We start from the raw sequence: 19,824 nt of genomic DNA, 5'->3' as shown, positions 1-19,824 counted from the left end.
ACTCACCCAAGTAAGCTCCTGTGATACAAGAACACAAGCAGTGTGAGGTAAAAGGCCTTACAGAGGAGTCGTTAGTAGATCAGTTGGCTAAGCAATTCAACACTGACGCCCCTGTCAACGATCCCAAGCTTAATCTGGAAGATGACATGGAGGAGACATATATGACTGACATGTCTTGCAACATGGTTTACGTACTTCCCGCACAGTATGCGCTACCGGTCGCCGCTCAAGACTGCGTCGAAGCTGAGAAAAGTAGTTTGGAGCCTTTGCAGATCACATCGGCAGTCACGACACCTGTGGAAGAAGTTGTGTTTCTTGAAACGGAGGATGCTCACAGCAAAGAATTCTTCATGAGCTTCACCAAGCCAACACCTGCTATGGTCCAACACATGAGACCTCTATATATCACAGCAGAAGTTGGTGGCACCAAAGTTAGCAAGATCATGGTTGATACCGGAGCTGCCGTTAATGTCATCACTACTAGGACCATGCACTTGCTTGGAATCAAGAAGGAGAAAATCCAGTCTACGTCCCTCACGCTAAAAAACTTCGCGGGGACTGTAACAAAAACCCTGGGATTACTTTTCTTGGGCATCAAGGTTGGCCCTGCTGAGGGAGTTTATGCTTTCTTTGTGATAGATTGTTATGCGGCCTACAGTGCTATTCTGGGCAGAGACTGGATCCATCGGAGTTACTGTGTTCCGTCAACTCTCCATCAGAAACTAATTGTGTGGAATAGGGAGACATATAAAGCTGAGTTGATCAAAGCAGACCCTCGCCCATTCCCGATTTCCGCGAATTATGTAGATGCTAGGTACTATTTGGAGCTATCACTCCATTGCAGGTCAGTGGCATCGACGACAAAGGCCGCCCCACAGGGGTGACGGCCTCTGAATTGGCACAGTGGGGGCTTACGCTCGCGAAAGAAGGCTTGGAAAGGCCTGGCCACGCTGTGCCCAAACCCTTAAACAATTAATGGATTACGACCTTCCAGAGGAAGGGATAGAGGCCTTCCGCTCGCTGTGCGAAAGACTGTCATCGTACTTAGTGGAAAAAGAGGCCTACGATCGAGTAGCGACCTTAGAGGCAGTCAATGAAGACCACTCTGATCAGGAACAAGAAGATGAGGTCGATATTCAGCTCGCTCTAGCAGCGCTGGACGATACACCTCCTAAGGTCAGAGATCCTACCGAGAAGGTCAGTCTCGAAACAGCATATGAGCCTATGGACATGGCTATCAGCGCTTACTTAGAGCCTAGTGAGAAGCAGAGGCTCATTGACTTATTACTAGAGTTCAAAGACTGCTTCGTGGAGAAGTATGAAGACATGCTCAGCCTGTCACCGGACTTGGTTTGCCATTAACTGCTAACACTCCCTGACAAGAGGCCTGTGAAATAAGAGCCACGAAGAATGAACTCAGAAACCCAAGTTCTCGTCAAGGAGGAAGTCGAAAAAATACATAAATCAAGCATTATCAAGGTAGCCAAATACAATCAGTGGCTATCTAATATAGTGCCTGTTCGCAAGAAGAATGGCAAGATGAGGGTCTGCGTAGACTACAGAGACCTTAATATCACCACACCTAAAGATGTCTACCCCATACCAATCGTGGATATGTTAGTAGACACCGTAGCAGGACATGAATTGTTGTCCTTCATGGACGGCACCACAGGGTATCACTAGATTCCGGTCGCAGAAGAAGATAGACATAAAACCGCGTTCTGTTGTCCTGGGTTCGCTGGAGTTTTTGAATATGTAGTTATGCCTTTTGGACTGAAAAATGCCGAGCAACGTACCAGAGAGCCATGAACATGATCTTCCATGACATCATAGGGAAGATTTTAGAGGTCTACATCGATGACGTAGTTGTGAAATCTCAAAAGAGAGGAGACCACATTACAGATCTCAGAAAAGTATTCGAGCGCATGCGACAACACAAGCTCAAGATGAATCCCGCTAAATGCGTTTTTGGAGTTCAAGCAGGAGATTTTCTAGGATTCATTGTCCATCAGCGAGGAATTGAGGTCCCTGAAGACAAGGCAAGCGCAGTCATCAATGCAACCGCTCCGCGAACGAAAAAGGAATTGCAGCGTTTGTTGGATAAGACCAACTTTCTGAGACGTTTCATCTCTAACTCTGCAGGTAAAATCCAGCCCTTCTCTCCATTGCTGAAGCTGCAAGGTCAAAATGAGTTTGTATGGGAGCCAAAACATCAAGAGGCTTTCGGCAGAATTAAGGCCTACCTTGCGAGCCTACCAGTGCTTGTTCCCCCGAGAACTGGATTTCCATTGAAGTTATATATTTCAGCAGCTGAGGCTTCCATTGGCAGCCTACTCGCCCAGGATGATGAGGAAGGCGTTGAGCACGACATTTTCTACCTCAGTAGGACATTTACATATTGCGAAACTAGGTACACTCCAATGGAAAAGCTATGTCTTACATTGTACTTCTCAGCATGCAAGTTGCGGCACTACATGTTATCTTTTACTACTTGCATCATCGCTCAGACCGACCTGGTCAAGTACATGCTGTCGCGACCTATTCTGAGAGGCCGCATTGGCAAGTGGGTACTGGCCCTGTCCGAATTCTCGCTACAATACGTTCCCCAGAAAGCAGTAAAGGGACAGGCCATCACAGACTTTTTGGCACATCACCCTATGTTGGATATCCCCACAGTGAAGGAGTTAGAGATAGCAGCTGGAATTATAACTCGACCAGATTTGGCGCGCATTCCAGAGTACGCCATATGGTATCAAGCCATAGTCTCCTTGCAACCTTGGGTATTATTTTTTGATGGCTCAAGAACTGAAACATTAGCAGGGGCAGGGATCGTTCTGGAGAACCCAGCGGACGATCGCTTTTCTTACTCTTTCCAATTGGAGTTTGAGTGTACGAACAACCAAGCAAAGTATGAGGCCCTTATTATTAGCCTAGAAGTCTTACTGGAATTGGGAGTAAGAGATGTCCAGGTGCGCGGCGACTTTTTGCTCGTGATAAATCAGCTTCAAGAGAAATACAGGTGTGCAAGTTGGTTGCTCGTACCATATTGGAATCGCGCCATTGAGCTTCTGGATCAATTTGATGACGCGGACTTGGAGTACATCCCTCGCGAGTGCAATTTCGCTGCCAATGAACTCGCTCAACTGGCTACAGGCATTACATTGAAGTACGGGGTTCGCGAGCGCATTCTGAAAGTCTAGCGCCGCACACTGCCTTCATGGCTCGCACTGCCTGACCCGCCTGATGAGCCGGTCGTCGATGTCCTATAGCCTATTGACGTCGATTGGCGCATTCCGTTGATCGATTACCTCAAACAACCAGCTCTTACAGCAGACAGGAAGACTCGCTTTCTTGCCTTATATTACTTCCTCAGGAGTGACAAGCTGCGACGGCGTGGGGAAGATGGCATAGACTTCCGATGTGTTTATGGCCGCAAAGCTAAACGATTAATGCGCGAAGAACACACAGGAGTATGTGGAGCCCATCAAGCGGGACCTAAGATGCGTTGGCTCATCAGGAGACATGGGTATTATTGGCCCAGCATTTTGAAGGACTGTATCGCTTTCGCCAAAGGATGCCAAGACTGTCAGGCACACGGTCCAGTCCAGCACATTCCAAATATTCCCATGCAACCTATTATTAAACCTTGACCTGCATGAGGCTGGGCACTGGATTTGATTGGGTTGATTCACCCCCACTCTTCTCTCCAACACAAGTTTATCATCGTCGCTACTGATTTCTTCACCAAGTGGGTCGAGGCTGAGCCTTTGAAAGAGGCTTCAGGTGCCACCATTCGCCAATTCATATTTCATAACATCATCTGCAGATTTGGTATCCCTGAAGTGCTTGTTTCAGACAGGGGGGCAGCATTCATGGGAGGTGAGGTAGAGAAACTTGTCCACGACTTGGGCATCCATTTCATCCACAACACTCCATATTATGCTCAGTCCAACGGTCAGGCGGAGGCCAGCAACAAGATTATTTTTACCCTGCTAAAAAGATGCTAGTTGAAAACCTTCGCCACTGGCACGGCACGTTGTATGAGACATTATGGGCTTATCGCACCTCCAAGCGGAGTCCCACTACTACAACTCCCTATGCACTAATGTTTGGCCATGATGCAGTTCTACCCTTGGAAATCAACGTTCAATCCTTATGCGTGCAAGATCAGCATCACTTGATCGGTGAAGATTATGTCCAGGCGATGTGGCAAGAACACGAAGTTCTGAGTGAGCAGCGCTTGGCGGCTTTGGATAATTTATTGATGGAAAAACAGCGTATCGCCCGCACCTATGATAAGAGGACGCGTGGTCGTAGTTACAAAGAGGGAGACCTTGTTTGGAAAGCTGTTTTGCCCTTTGGCGAGAAATTGACCGGTCGCGGTAAATGGACTCCACGATGGGAAGGACCCTTTGTTGTTCACCGTATTTTGGAACGCAGGGCTTTTCACCTCAAGGATTTGGATGGCGAAATCCATCGCAATCCCATCAACGGGCGATTCCTGAAGAAATATTACCCTAGTGTTTGGGAGTTCGAGGATCCACCGGATCAACCTTCTTCCCAGACAGGGGGGCAACCATAGTCTTCATCGGCTCGCATCATCTATGAATATTCAAGCCTTTTCATGTGGCCTTATTCTCAGATATTTGCTTCACCTACGAACACTAGGGGGGCAACACTCTATACATCCAGGCCTTAGTTGAGGCCTAATATGTTGTAACGATTTCAACTTTTATTTTTGTTTTTGTTCCTTCCTTAACAACGTGTGTTAAGAATGAGGCCTTATTTTATAACAATATTTTTAGCTATACTCAAAAACATTCATTCTTAGAGTGGCTTTGCGGCCAAAAGCAGTACAAATTGAAACGGTTACATTCACAATTATAAGGCCAAAAGTGGCTTAAAAAATCATAAGGATTGCATATCTTCTATGAGTTTCTGGATCTTGTGGCGACAAGAGGATGGGCTATGATCGCTCATGCTCTTCCTCTCTTCACCCACATCCCCTCCTCCGATCTGAGTCGCAGCTGCTATCATCTGTACCAGAGGAAGAGGGAAGGAAATAATCTATCGCAACCCTTCCAGTTGATTATCCTCCGGGATGGAGATGGTCATCAAAGAGAGCGCGACTCACAACCACATCTACCTCCAGGGGCAAAACGGAGGCCTGATAGTCAGACCCCGGAGGTAAGCCGCGGAAGAAGAACGGTCGGCCTCAAAGTGGCCTTCCGCCTCTCTCCCTCCTGCTCCACGCGAGAAATCTGAGGAGAGGGATCCCTCAGAATCTTGTTTTGCCGCATTAAGAGCGCTACATGTTCTTCGGTCTAACTGAAATCGGTGAATCCCATCCGGATTTCCAGAGACCAAAGACATGCGACTGGACTTGAGATTAGGCCATAAGGCCTACCCAGGTTTTGAGATTAAGCCATAAAGCCTAGGAATTTGAGGCTAAGGGTGAGATCGTGGGGAGAAGATTTTAGAAAGTGAAGGAAGAGAAGTAACGAGTGCGAAACTGTCTCTAAAGAAGCCATCTTTGCTTGTGTTTTTCACTTCTCCAAAGTACAGGAATTTATAGCTCCAATCGCAGTAGCCTCAACCGTGCGATGGGCAGTTGAAGTATTTTCAACACCATCAATAAGAGCATCAATGGAATTGAATGTTGTGATCTCGGAAATGAAGGAAGTTGAAAACGCGTGGGAAGCGGGGCAGTCTTCAAGGAGGTAACCGCCCCATTTAGAGATTATCTTTTCAAATAGTTTCAATAGAAGTAAAGGCAAATTAAAACGCTGAACTGCTTGAAATTTGAAGTAATATTTGGGCCAAGTAAAGTGGGCTAAATATTTAACTTATTAATAATGATATGGTTCATACAAAATTGGCTTAACAATAGAGGCCGAAAGTTTTCGACCTGCATGAGTTAAACGAAGTAGATGCTGGTCCAAGCGAAAACTGGCATCAGCAGCGGCTAGCTCCACCTGTAGGACCGCCTCGCGAGCTTGAGCTAGGTTCTAAGATAGTATTTCAGAAGCCGCTAGGGGTTGCTCCAGCAAGGGTTCCTCATGCTCAAGTCGGGCCGTCACAGCAGCCAATTGGGCCTGAAGATCTTGAATTTGGGACCGGAGATGATTTTGCGTGATCCGCAAGTCTCTAAAAAGGGTAGCCCTATCTCCTAGAAAGTCACGAGAAGAGTCCATTTGTTGAGCGAGGCCTTGATAGTGGGCCTGGGCCTGCCTGGCTTGCGCAGTCGCGACCGCTCTTGCATTAAGCCACTGGGGGAGACTCTGTAGCAGTTCGTCTATCTCAATGAACTTGTTCTCCGAGATGGCTTGCTCGAGAGGAAGAACCCTCAAATACTCCAGAGCCCTGACGGATGCGCCAGGCAGCAGGATATCAGGACTCAAAAGTCGGTGAAGTCCATCCCTGGCTTCATCTATAACTCCGGGAGGAGTCACCTCAAGTACGCGAGCTAGCCTTTCCAGTCTGGAAGGAGGTACAGGCAGTGGATTTGGTGCTGCAGCAGCAGGAGCTTCAAGAGGCTCCACAATAGGAACCGCTTCCAGCACCGGCTCAACGTTCACCCCTTCTCTTTCTGCAGGAGCATGGGGGGCAAGCTCTTGGTTAACTACATCTTCACCAGCTGGGTCAGCGGGATTGGCACCAATTACTTCCACAGTGACAGCTACTTCCTCGACAGGACCAAGATTCTGTTTCTAAGGAGAAATCATTAGAATGTCCAAAGAATAAGACAAGAATCAGAACATCATGCTTGTTAAAGAGAAACGTACCTCTGTAGCAGGAGACTCGCGAAGAATTGCTATCGGCACGGGTTCTTGAACCACCTTGTTAGAAATTGGATCAGGCGCTATCTCTGCCAGGACAAGTGTGGTGTTTGGCTCCTCACAAGTTGCATCTGAAAGAGGCAGTCTTTCTTCCACTTCAGGTGAGCTATCATCTACGACCTGTACCGGGATCAGGGCCAATTGTATATTGCTCGCAATACTGGCAGGAGGTGGAGGATTATTGGAACCAGTCGGCGCTTGGGCTTGTGAAGTAGAGTTACCTTCACCGACAGCTGAGGAGCCTTCCCCAGTCTGTCGTGAGGATCTACGACGAACCTACAAGCGAGGATTGTTATATGGTCGCACGGAATAAAAAGAAGATTCCAATGTGCACTTTTAGTTTCTTACCAGTCGGTCAGTGATTGGTTCATCTTTCGCCCACGGATCAGTTTGAGGGTCAGAACGACTGCGCTTGCGGACCAAGATAGCGGCAATCTGCCGGGATCAAAGGATTAGACTTGACTTGGAAAGAAAGCATTTTTTTTTTTTAATAAAGAAAGTTCTTACAGTTTGCGGGTTATCATCGTCGGAAGAGGAATCTTCGACTTCAGACTCCGTTATTACTGTTTTTTGCTTCCCGGACTGGCCAGTGCTGGGAAAGCATTAACCGCGCGGATGCCAGAAGGTTGCGCATTTCCCTGGTGTAGCAAAGTTTGAGTTAAAAGGGAGAGTGAGAGAAGGAATAAAATATAAACTAAGATACTTACATCTTGAGGGGGCTCACGAATTACGATACCAACCTGGGCTTGGTGCGGGGTTCGCGCCTGTTGCGGAGCAGGCTCAGGAGGAGGAGGCGGAGATTGTGCAGCATCTTCAGAGAAGCGGTCAAGTAGCTCAATCTCAGCAGCATAGGGACATCTCAGTTCCCCAAAGATGGTCGCGAAGAGTTCATCAAACCGTTGTCTCCAACAATTGACAGAAACTTCCGCCCACCATTCCTCATATCCTTCTTCAGTCCCATCCACGGCATCGATGTCCTTAGCCCAATCAGGGAGATCGACCAGTGCAAGCATGCTTTGTGCTGGCAAAGGCCCAGAAGGGGGCCCAAATCTACGCCAGGAGGTGTTGTAGTTCCAGGCATCATACAGCTGGAATGGCACTAATTGGACGAGGCCGAATTGGCGAGCGAAATGGTTAGGAGCGTAAAGCTCATAGCTAAGTTCTTCGGCAGCAATCCTGATGTCTGAACAGGAGATTGCGCGATCGTTGTAGCGAGGAGCACCAGGGAGGAATCCGTTTTCAAGCGGATCCGGGAATCTCCTGCCCAGTACTAAGTCGCAGTAGGGCATCTCATGCAGAAGGTACAGGTATGTAAAGCACTCGGAGTAAGGAGGAGATGAGTACTTTTCCTCGCGGCTGAACCATTGACCCACGAGTTGGTCAGCCGGTGGAAGTAGCGGGATGTCATCGCGACAAAAATATGGGAAATAAGTTTGGATCCAGAAGTCAAGGATCCAAAAAGGGCCAGAAATGCTAGTCTCGAAAGGATGCATAGTGGCCTGGTACAGAGTGCGATAAAGGGCGCCCAACACGGGTTGTCCGAGCCCGACACGACGGCCTTTGTAGAGGGCCGTTGCCAGAAGAGTCCAAGCGTCAGTGGGCTTACAGGAGGAAGTACAGAAGATGAACTTACAAAGCCAGTATTCTAAGAAAGCAATTCCGCAGGTCGCATTGTGCTCCCGGCTGTAATAAGATAGCCACCGCGGATAGGAGCCGCTGTGAGCGATGCGACCGCTTTGGGCCATGGTTGAAGTGACAGTCAAATTGGCCATGCAGATAAGGCTCGCCATCAATGGGTAGGCCAGTGATGGTGAGAATGTCCAGTAAAGTGATACCCATTTGGCCAAATCGAAAATCAAAAGTGTTTGTGGCAGTGTTCCAAAAACAGAGAAATGCAGCGAGCGGTGAACGATTGCCACCGCGCGGAAGACGAAAACAGAGATCAATAGTTTGAGTGATACCTGTTGCATTCCAGCGAGCCAGATCTCGTGTTCGTGCTTCGCGATAGCAGGAAAGCTCCGTCGCGCTGATAGAGGATAGCCAGTGCCCTATCTTTGCTCGATGATTCGGGGCACCCCAACTGTTGAAATCCTCAGGAGTCCTTCGAAGGACTGGGATGGGTAGGCGAACGAGTAGGCCATAGAAGGTGATGGCGTCGGCCGGGATAGAGTCTCGTGGCGCTGGGCCCAGTCCGACATGGTGGTTCGGGAACCGGAGGAGTAGGGGTCTTTGGATATTGGTGTGGAGGCGAATGCGGGCACCGATGTTGGTTCCCCAAGAGTGGGCAGCATGTTCATTCAGTTCTTCTTCTTGATCGATGACTATCTTCTTTGGGGGAGCCATTTTTGGGTTTCTGTGAGGAAGATGTTGGCAGTAAAAGGGTTTCTGGGTTTAGGAACTAAAAGAGTTTCTGATGTGACAGGTTTGAAATGGATGCGGGTTTTAAATAAGAAATTTTGTGAGGGAAACGATACGACAGAAAGACGTTTTTGCAGCGAAAGGACGCGACCTTCATTAATGATATCGTTTCAAGCAATCGGCGTGTGGTTTTAGCCCCCTTCAATCAGTTACATCTTCGCGGGCCTGCTTTCGGGGCCTGGGGGGCAATGTTTGAGCCCAAAAGTAATTTTGGCAAGATCCTTTAGTGGATTTAGCACAACGGGCCGATACCTGCGGCCCAAAAATAAGCCTTGGGATTGGGTTACAGCTTCGCCCATTCCGTGGTCCATAAGGGAAACGAAACCTTATTGGAGTCAAGTAGTAGAGATTGAATAGGAAACTTCAATCAATAATCCTTCTATAGCAAGGAACAGTCGAAACCCTAATTATAAATACCTGGTTTCAAGGACAAAGAAAGGACCTCTCTCAAATCAATCCCAGCGATTACAAAGCCTCCCCGGAGCAAATCTTCAACCTCGTTGAAACCCGGTGACCGCGCGCCAATCCTAGTCCCTCCAAGAGCCGACTGTCAGCATCACCAGATTAACCCGGCGACCGTACTTCCAGTCCTAGTCTCTCTGCGAGCCGACTGCCAGTACCACTGCCAACGAGACTCTCTCAACCAGCGAAGCAAGGGTAACGCCCTCGCGACCTAGCAAAGCTAAAGTCACGTTTTAGCAAAACTCGTGCTTTCTCCAAACGTCCCAGTGATTGCTCTACTCAGCCTACAACGTTGAGTATCGATTCGGTGACGCGAAGAGATCACATCCATAATCCTTATCCGTAAGGCAAGAAGTCCTTTCTCGGAAGGCTAGAGAAGAACCTTGTGGCAGGGTTGGTGCTCTCCTCGTCCACAGCGCTTGATGAAGAAGTCAGGTCAAGGGACTCCCCCGACGACTGCACCCCACGGTGCTGGCACGCCCGCACACACGCTCAAAAGAGACAGTTTGCACGCCAACTGGTTTTGGAGCCAAACAACTATTTTCACGACAATAACTGAAACATGTAGGACAGATGTAGCTTAAAATTAAGAAATATATCGACCAATTTTCTAGCTGGGCTCAGCTCATTATTAGCCCATTCGATCCCTATGGCCCATGCTGAAATCACTCTTCAATCTTTATTTTAAGTTTTTTTTTAAGTACTTATTTTGTAATCGGATATATTACTTGATATCTCATCCATTTAGCTCTAAAATATTTGAAAAAATAAGAAAGAGCTAAATCCTCAATGCATGTTATACCACGCCAGTTCTAATTTACTAACATTAAGTTTTCACGGCTCAAAGCAACAATGTAACAAATATGTTACTAAACATCGCGGTGCATACTATACACAAAAGATATATATATATATATATATATATATATCACTTCCTTTTCATATTGTAAGTCTGTTACCATGAAATGAAAAGAATTCATAAAGAGTAGTGCAAAACAAAGATACACATTTTATAATTCATGATTTGGTTGATGTGGCTACTAACAGATACAACAGTAAACGCAAGGAATAAGTTGATCGATCATCAGTGTATTAGTCAAATCATTATAGGGCCGGTCCTGACATTTTGGAGGCCTGAGGTGAACATTCATATGATTTTTTATTTTCCTATAATAAATGAACTAAAATACACTAGTAGCAATGACAAAAAAATGGAACAAAAAAATCTATATTGTATTCTTAAATTAGAAATGACATTGGTAGAAATGAAAAAAAAAGTGTTTAATGCCAAAAGAAACCAGAAAAAGAGAGAGAGAGTATAAAATGAAACTATTTTGTAGCAATGAGAAAAGGAAAGTGCTTAATACAAAAGAAACCAGAAAAAGAATGAAAAAAAGAAAGGAAGACAGAACATAAAATGCAGCAGTTTTGCCTCGAACCTGGGTGGCATTTTAAGCCACACACCGCTACTCTAGAATAGCAGCTTGCTATTGTGGTGGTAAAGAATATATATAAATACTTATTGAACTACAAATAAACATAAAAAACAGCTTTTATCAGAGGCTCGCCGGAGACCCGTGGCCTGAGGCAGCGGCCTCAGGCTGCAGCCCTCAGGGCCGGCTCTAATCAACATGATGATGTTTAATAGATTGTGCCCTAGACAGCGAGATCACTAAAGTTATTCACTAGTACGTACTATATTATAAATACAGAGATTTTTATAATTGATGACCCGACAAATATATTTATTTTATATCTTAATTCATAAAATCCAAAATTCTTTCTTCGTCTGCAACAGAGTCCGTGAAAGCTGCCGAAAGTTTAAATCCGAAATCTGAATCACTTTGATATTCCCAGACGATCAAGTTGTCCATCATTTCCTGCGATATTATCACATTCATAGGTGCTTCATCATTAGCCTCGGCTTCAGCTTGACTGGAACTAACCTGAGGCTGTTTCTGAATTTGATCTTCTCCTTCTCCTTGAACCATTAGTACCTTATCAGTACTGATCATACTGCTGAACTTTGTAAAGTCGGTATCCAGAAACTCCGACAGAGTTATCTCCCTGGTGTAAAAATCCATCAAAATATCCGACGAATCTTCTTCCGTTGTAGTTGACGTAGTAGATGAATGAGAGAATAATGACCCTTCACTGGATTCAGATTCAACTTTGGAGTCATGACGATGATCCTCTTCAACTTTGGCCTCGTCGGAGGGTCTCATATTCTTTGCTGCAACCTTAGACTTTTCCAGCTGTGATTTCTTGCACAAGTGGCCGTTCCAGTAGTTCTTGATTTCATTGTCTGTTCGCCCCGGAATTCTTCCTGCTATTAGAGACCATCTGTACATATCAATCAAAAGTTCAAAACCTACACTAGGCAACAAACTACACATTCCACTGCTAGTTATATTATTAAGAAGTATTATATTCGATATAAATAATAAGAATACCTGTTTCCTAAGAGTTTATGGAGCCTAATGATGAGGTCCTCTTCCTCTTGCGTAATGTTGCCTCGTTTTATATTCGGTCTTAGATAATTCAACCACCGAAGCCTGCAACTCTTCCCACATCTCTTGAGCCCTGCAATACACAACTAATTATAGTTAAGTCCTATAAGATTTCAACTGGCATAGGGGTAATTAGATAGTTCTGATTTATCTGATTATGAGTAGTACTCTCGATCTCACCTGTTTGTTTAGGAATGCTGCTCCATTTTTGTTCGCCATGAGCTTTGATATGATCCGCAAGCATCTTGTCTTCTTCAGCTGTCCAAGGTCCCTTGTTCACTCCCTCCTTAGAACAGCAAGGTATTCTCCTCATTCTTAACTGAACCACTTACGCTTCTATCTCTTTCTTTCTGTGATCACACTATGATTATGACACTCTTTTAACTCTCTGAGATTCTAGCTAGAAACACTAGTACAGTGTTAGCTAATTACTTGAGTGGTGTTGGGGTTGTCTGCGTCAGTGATGGTTCTTATATATAGTATAAATAAGTCATAGGCGGGTCAATGTTACCCCAAATCTAGTTTTCTCGAGACAACATATAATTAGATGTATTAAATACCCAAGCAAAGCAGGGTAGTAAATTAAATGAGTTCTATAATAATGCATGTTTTAAATTATAGAAATTTCATAGTCGAGCTTCAATATTTTGATACTTCATAGACTGAAACATTTTCGGTCATAAACTCATCACCATCACCATCACCATCATCATTATCATTATCCCCTCTACGGGTCTACATGATGCTGATCAGATTTACATCGAGTGAATAGTAAAGAATATTCAACGTGATTCAGATATGCATGTGCTGTAATCAGGTAGAGTGATCCACCTATCATAAGGACCTTACTCCTGTAGAGGCTCGCGTGCTATACACATGAGTTCTGAGCACTACCAAACCCTGTTACGCGCCTGCATGTAGAGTGGGAAAACTAGTGATAAATTATGCTGTAAAAATGAGATTAGGGAATAATATTAGTGTTGTTTAAGGGGGTCATGTGACCATGCATAAGACATCGATCATTTGGACTATCGTTTGTCTTGATTAGTAAAGCTTAATGATAATAGCTGAGCTTAGCTTGGTCTTTTCTATCATATTCAATATATTCAACAACCATTCCAATAATACAAACTCTGGGCCCTTTGAAGCTAACTTTCCCGGTAGGGTCTTTCCCAAACTTGAAAGTTCGTTGATTCTTTTACCTCTTTTTCACCTCTTCACGATCACTTGTCAAGTTAGCCACAGTTGAACCTTTCAATTAATAAGGCACATGACTTATTTCGATCGAGTACAATGTCAAAATCAAATTGATCGATTTTGGGCATGCATGTACTATTATTGCCCAGTACGTTGTCTTGGATTAGTTACAAATGAGACATGTAAGAGCATTATGATCTTGTACAAATAATTTTGTATGAATAACTATGGTAATTGTGAGCAACAAAACAATAAAAGTTCAATGTCAGGTAAATAAAGTAGTTGACTAATTGAGCAATTGAGCAAAACTTCTCTTAAAAGCGTTATGTAGTCTTTTTTTCTTTTATTATTATTTTTTGATCTTTTTGGTTTTCTTTTGTTGACACTCAAATTTCCACGAGTTCAAATTCTATGAGTGATAAGCGAAGAGGGGAAGTCATCAACCTCGTAACCTGATTGGGCCTTCAAGCAAGCCCATTTCACGTCAAAAGGAAGCTCTCTATTTAGCAAGCGATACGAGAAGCCCAAATTCTCAAACGATTAACATGCATTTTCAAATGAGCCAACAAGCTTATTTACCATGCGATACGCGTAGACCCAAGCTATGTTTGGGGCTTATACGGAAGGGTGTGGTGTGGAAGGTAACGGATTTTGTGAGGCCTATTGTTAAGTTAAGGCCCATCGACAATTTTGGGCTTGGGGGCCAAAATTCATGCTTAAGGGGCTAAAATCTTAACAAAGGCTAGTAGAGAGATGAATGCAGGCCCAGTAAAAACTTAAAGCCCACTAGAGCCATTTCCCTACCCAAAGTCCATTGCACCAGCCTTTAGCCCAAAGACTGTTGAACCATCTTCTTCCCCAAACCAGAAACGCGTGCTGTCAAAGTTGCTGCTGAGATTGGTGCTTCACCATTTTTGGCAAGAACCCAGAATCCAAGGAGAGACTCTCTGATTCATATGCCCAGCAATCCCTTTTCAATTTCCAATAGCCTTCAAACTTTGTGATTACAATTTACAATAACAGAAAATAGGGGATTAGAATCCTCAAAGATCACAGCAGCACAAAATCTGGGATCTTCACCACTGGCCTTCACTTTCATAGCCAGACCCAGCTTTCACCCTTTTGGTTTCATGGGGAAAACAAAAGCTGAAGGCTTTAGGATTATCCCACCAAAACTAAGAATACCACTTCAAAACCCCCAGTTCTTAGCATGAATCTTCCCCTTCGATCTCCACTATAAAAAGCGGGTTCATCACCGTTGGAAGCAACAACAACCCAGAAAAATCAAGCAAGAGATCAAGCTCTATCTCTAAATCCCTAGCCATCAATTTATCCCAATCAACCTTAACCCAAAACCCATAAATCATGCCATTGCTGGAACTCTCTCTCTCTCTGCTAAACTCCCAAGCATCTAGCTCCCACACCATATCTACCTATAACTTCTGTTCTAGTGAAATCAACTCCGATCGCTGTCGTTATCATTCCAATCGTTGCTGTTATCATCCAGCTGGTCACAACGAAGTTGTTCTCAGGTCCAACCTTTGATCAATTTCGGGCCTAGTCTCGCTTAATCAAGAGGGCCCTGCTGCAAAAGATACAAAACACAAAATCGCCCTCACATCTTTTTATTTGTTTAATTACTTACAAGTTTTTAAAGATTAATAATGAACCAAGGACTTGAAAATTGGGTACTATATTGATAATGATTCTTTTTGACAGCTTCACTAACGAATAATAAGTGGACCATGAATATATGAAGAATCTTTTATAAGGAAGCAATTGCAACATTATCTTGCTCAGTTTCCCAATTCATTCATGTATTTAATATTCGGCTTTACGTATGCACTCTGCATATATATCTTAACCCACCTGCATTCTGTAATCTCCTCGACTCGAAATAACTTCCTCGATCTCATCCTCATAACATTTGCACAGTTCATCTACTTACTCGGTTGGTCAAACCAACCTCCCCCCCATGCCATTCAAGATCGAGCTTTAATTTTCTTACATGCATACCAGTAATTAATCTATCTGGACCCAATTCTTTCATTTCATGAATTCATATGGCTTGTGCCTTACTGCCATATATTCTATCAGATTGCAGAAGCCCATACACTATATCAAGATATGGTAACAGATTAGTTATTGTACCGAACGTGGATAAAGACATTTAATTAAGCGATGATAATCATATGGAGAGGGCCCAAATGGATAAGATTTGGATCCATAGCTATTAATTAACTGCACTCGGAAAGAAAGGCTGGTGCTTTATACTCGATCAGCAAAAGAAAAAAGAAAGAGCTAGCGCTGCGCATGCATGTGGCAAGCTAGCTTCTCAATTATATATGTGCTATATCTGTATTATAAAAATCAAATTCAAAAAGTTTCCCTACTAATAACATATATATATATATATATATAAGGCCATTCCATCAGCATTGGGCTCGATCTAGCTCCATGTATATGTTTCATGTTCTGAGAACCCGACCGCATCCTTTTCTATTGCATGTCTGGCAAGTTGTTTTGGAAACCCATCAAGCCCTAGCTAGCTAATTCGATCAACTGTTCGGTCAAGAAAGAAAGTGGCCTCTAATAAACCAAAAACCTTACCTTTCTTTATAAACTAGAAACAATACCCGCGCTTTGCTGCGGAATTGTGTTTGTAAATAAATGATAACGATAAAAATAAATAACAACAATAAAATACAGAAGAAAAATTATTGCATTCTATTTTTTTTTTATATAAAGAGTTCATAGCAATAATATGACCCTGAATCATGGGTTAGAATAGTACTAAAGACTACTCTGTATACACATTGATAGCGTAGAGTAGTCTATGCTAGCAAAAAACACCTCGCCTCGTAGGCAATCTAATCTACCTGACCCCAAACGCCGAGCACGCAATTGTGGTACGTTGAAACCAAGTACTTCTACAAAGGCTCCTAGAGGAGCTTCAACGAGCATAGACAAGACAAACCCGATCGAGCTAAAAATGATCGAGGTTTGTCACCTAAACTGACGACTCAAGAACTAAAAAAGCCTAGATCGGGCTGAAGCCCACTAAAACAATCCCTTATAGAACAAGGGGTTTATTGACAAATAAAAAACAAGCAACATTAATTAAGAGCAGCCGCCCAAGAGCCCAAGAGAGGCCCAACCCAGACGCAAACCAAAGTCTGGCCCAGCCTAGCCCAGCCCTGCTTCGCTGTGCAGCATCATCAGACCCAACGACCGCCGCCGCCGTCTCACAGACCGGATACCATCAGAGCCAGACGAACCTCGACACCATCTTCAGAGGGCTTGCCACAACAATCCTCCCAGAAACAGCACCCCGATCCGCCGCCTCCGTAATACCAAACACAGCCGCCGCCATCTGGTAACCACCCTACGCCAACACACAGCCGCTGCCGTCTGGTGAGAACCATCCCACGCCACCTAGCGCCGACCCATGAAAACGATCATGACCATACCGCCTCAAGCGTTGCAGGGAGACCAGACACAGATTGACCACCACCATTGATCCGCCTCCAAGCAAACCCATTCCAGGTCCGAAGGCAAGCCCAAAACACCACCCGTCCGGCAGCAGCTCTATAGCATCAGCGCAACCAAGGTTGACACCGACGCTGGGCCGCCGCCGGACGAGCGACACTAGAAGAAGAGGAGAAGACCTGGACAGCTATGGGAGAGAGAGAGAGAGAGCTAGGGTTTGTTTTTTTTTTTTTTTTTTTTTATTGAAAGAGTGAAAGTTTTTTTATATACAAAAGGTTAACCTGACAGTTGATTGAAAAAAAAAATGGGTTCGCTATTGGAATTGTTTCAGCAATGCTATTTTAGAACAGGTTCAGCTGCTTTAGTTGTAGCTTTACAAAAGGTTTACTTCTAAACCAGCGTAGCAAAATTTGTTACTGGAGTAAGTGTAAAAAAAATGGTTGCTCCCATTGTAGTTGTGAAATGCTAGTTACCTGCAAAAGGAACAGCATGTCTAATATATAGCACTAAGCAAGAGGAAACATTCAAAAAATATTGGAGTCGGTTTAAAGATCATTATGGCAATTGGAGAACTCGTCTAAAGAAGTACTACTGAACTAAAACCAACATGGCAGTCTTGTCTGTAATTGAGTAATCGAGGGGTATACAATTCTGCAATAAAATGCGTATACCTTTCATGATCCAAAGAGATTCCAAGACTGTCATGAAGTAAGGCCACAAAATATGCTGAAGCGAAGCAATGCTGCAGCAAAGCTGCTTCATCAAATGCTTGATATCTCTATGCTAAAAATTCAACTTAAATTAAATAAATTGTCCTCACCTTCAATGTCTTTGTCACTATCAAGGTCTTTTTAGCATCAAAAACCTCATCATTTGAGCTCTTGTGCGTAAAAAAGGCATGCCTTTTCAAGTAACCGCATTCGCATTGGCTCTAAACATCCCAGGCATCAACCATCGTGATTTGTCACATTCCTGTTATAAAATTTTATACGCAGGGATCGGGTTATATTTCTTATCGATCAAGGTCATTGACATATTATTAGGTTCCAATAAGTTTCATGAAACTCCAAAACTAACCTCATATTAGACACAACTATTTGAGCTCCATGCATCCATTCATCATGTGGTTGGTAATTTGAGGAGGCAACTTCAAGTTTCTTTGGGGTAAGTGCTTAGAATGATACTCTGTGTGAACCTAGAGATTATAAAACAACGCCAAGTATCAGAATCATTACATCATGACAACTGCTAGAGAACACATATAACAAAAGGCTTACTCAAAATAAGACGTCTTACTTTTTCATCAATTTTTTTATGTTCCACATACTTGGGTGCTTCAAAGTTCGTACTGTACAGATTTGATGTCAGCTGCAGTTTTGTTCTCTGTTTGTCTACCACTGTTACTCTGTACACATTAAAAGAAGTAATGTAAAGAAGCACACGCTGATAGACAAAATTGGGGAGAACATTAATTGTATTGCTGAGCATACCCCTTTCCGGTTTTTTAGAAGAATCCATTACCTTTGGCAACTTTTGGTGGCTTGGTTCAGATAATAATCTGATGTTCTAAAGCTTTAGATCATGGAAATTCTGTCATCGGGGTAAGGGCTATTGCCACACTTTAAGTCATGTTTTATTCCTCCACTGTAACTTTCAGCTAGTATTTTGGCTGCCTTGATTGGTAAAAGACTCATGACTTCTGAGCAATCTGCAGTGGAGAAAGGGCATTAAACTTTATACAGAACAAAAGATCATTCTTGTATAGGAAACAAAAATGAAAGACCAAAGCATGTTGAATTTGTTTGAGAATTTGTATGTTAGTGATTTTCACGTAAAAGATATAGCTCCTCTGTTAGTCTTGGCAGTACTTGGCTTTTCATATGATCAGTGCACTACCAATCCAAGGGTTATCCTCCAAATAAAAATTACAGCCAAAGATTTACCATATTTGTTTGATATTCTAAGAGGCAAACAAAGAAAGTATTTGGATTCAATGTATTGTCAAGTTCCCACAATAAAATGGCATCACTCCTCATTAACAAATAAAACAGCACATACACAACCCAACTACTGAAGTACATAGCATTTATCAATGTTTATATTCAAATTAAATTATCTTTGATATTTTAAGAGGCAAACAGAGAAAGCAAATATACAAATATTATATGCGTACACAATATGCTATGCAGTATATGAAAAATGTCAAAGTATCAATTTGGACCTATGCTACCTCCAGATTATGAGACTATTATACAGTAAGGAAGAAGTGTTAAAACCTCGACACAAACAAAACTCCTAAAAAATTAAAACCCCAATCAGTTCAAAACCAACGGAAACGGAAAACAAAATCAAAACCAAACCCATAAAGAAGATGAATTGGATGTCGTCCAACACAACACAAACCCAAATCAATTCATCCTTCTATTGTTCAAAATTCAAACTAACAAAACTCAATCATTACCTTAAACCACCAATTATGCGAAGATTCTATACGAATATCTCTCTATCTCTGCAGCGAAGCCTCTGCGCCAATCTCTCTAGATACAAAACAAAACAAACCGATCCAAATTTTGCTATCGACCTCTACTTCGCTCTCAGTGCTTCTGTCTCTCAATCTCTCTATACTGAAACCGGATCTCTTCCCAAACAAACTCAGACCTCTATTATCTCTCAGAGTTGCCGTCTCACTCTCTCTCTCGATCACTGTCGCTCTCACAGTTTCTGTCTCAGAGTTGACCTCTTCTCTCTCCCTCTCTCGAAGCCTCCATCGGCCTTATCTGTAAATCAATGGCAAAATTGTAATTAAGGCAAGTAGCAAGGGCAAAAGTGTCACTTCATTTCGAGACCAATATGAACAGTGTACAGTGCCAACCCAGCTTTAGAATATTAAGAATTACCAGCTCTAATTA

General features: G+C 43.5%; 1 protein-coding gene and 1 long non-coding RNA gene across 4 annotated transcripts; both read right to left on the bottom strand.

Moving 5' to 3' along the window:
- Positions 1-11,226: 11,226 nt before the first annotated feature.
- LOC112173179 (transcription factor MYB8) lies at positions 11,227-12,649 on the bottom strand. Its single transcript, XM_024310759.2, has 3 exons — positions 12,410-12,649; positions 12,173-12,302; positions 11,227-12,062 (listed from the first exon to the last, which is right to left on the bottom strand). The coding sequence occupies exons 1-3, from the start codon at positions 12,540-12,542 to the stop codon at positions 11,477-11,479; spliced, it is 849 nt and encodes a 282-aa protein (XP_024166527.1). The 5' UTR covers positions 12,543-12,649; the 3' UTR covers positions 11,227-11,476.
- Positions 12,650-16,130: 3,481 nt separating this feature from the next.
- On the bottom strand, positions 16,131-19,673 carry LOC112169921. 3 transcript variants are annotated; one of them, XR_005801226.1, is made up of 7 exons: positions 19,377-19,673; positions 18,437-18,623; positions 18,212-18,320; positions 17,993-18,110; positions 17,736-17,887; positions 17,587-17,657; positions 16,131-17,388 (listed from the first exon to the last, which is right to left on the bottom strand). It is a non-coding gene; the product is annotated as an uncharacterized LOC112169921 (long non-coding RNA). The 3 variants fall into 3 exon arrangements; XR_005801225.1 differs by having other exon boundaries at positions 16,135-17,657; XR_002924959.2 differs by having other exon boundaries at positions 16,135-17,641.
- Positions 19,674-19,824: the final 151 nt, after the last annotated feature.

Source organism: Rosa chinensis, chromosome 6 (assembly GCF_002994745.2).
Source record: "Rosa chinensis cultivar Old Blush chromosome 6, RchiOBHm-V2, whole genome shotgun sequence".
Classification (NCBI taxonomy): domain Eukaryota; kingdom Viridiplantae; phylum Streptophyta; class Magnoliopsida; order Rosales; family Rosaceae; genus Rosa; species Rosa chinensis.
This window is presented reverse-complemented; position numbering and strand designations above follow the sequence as displayed.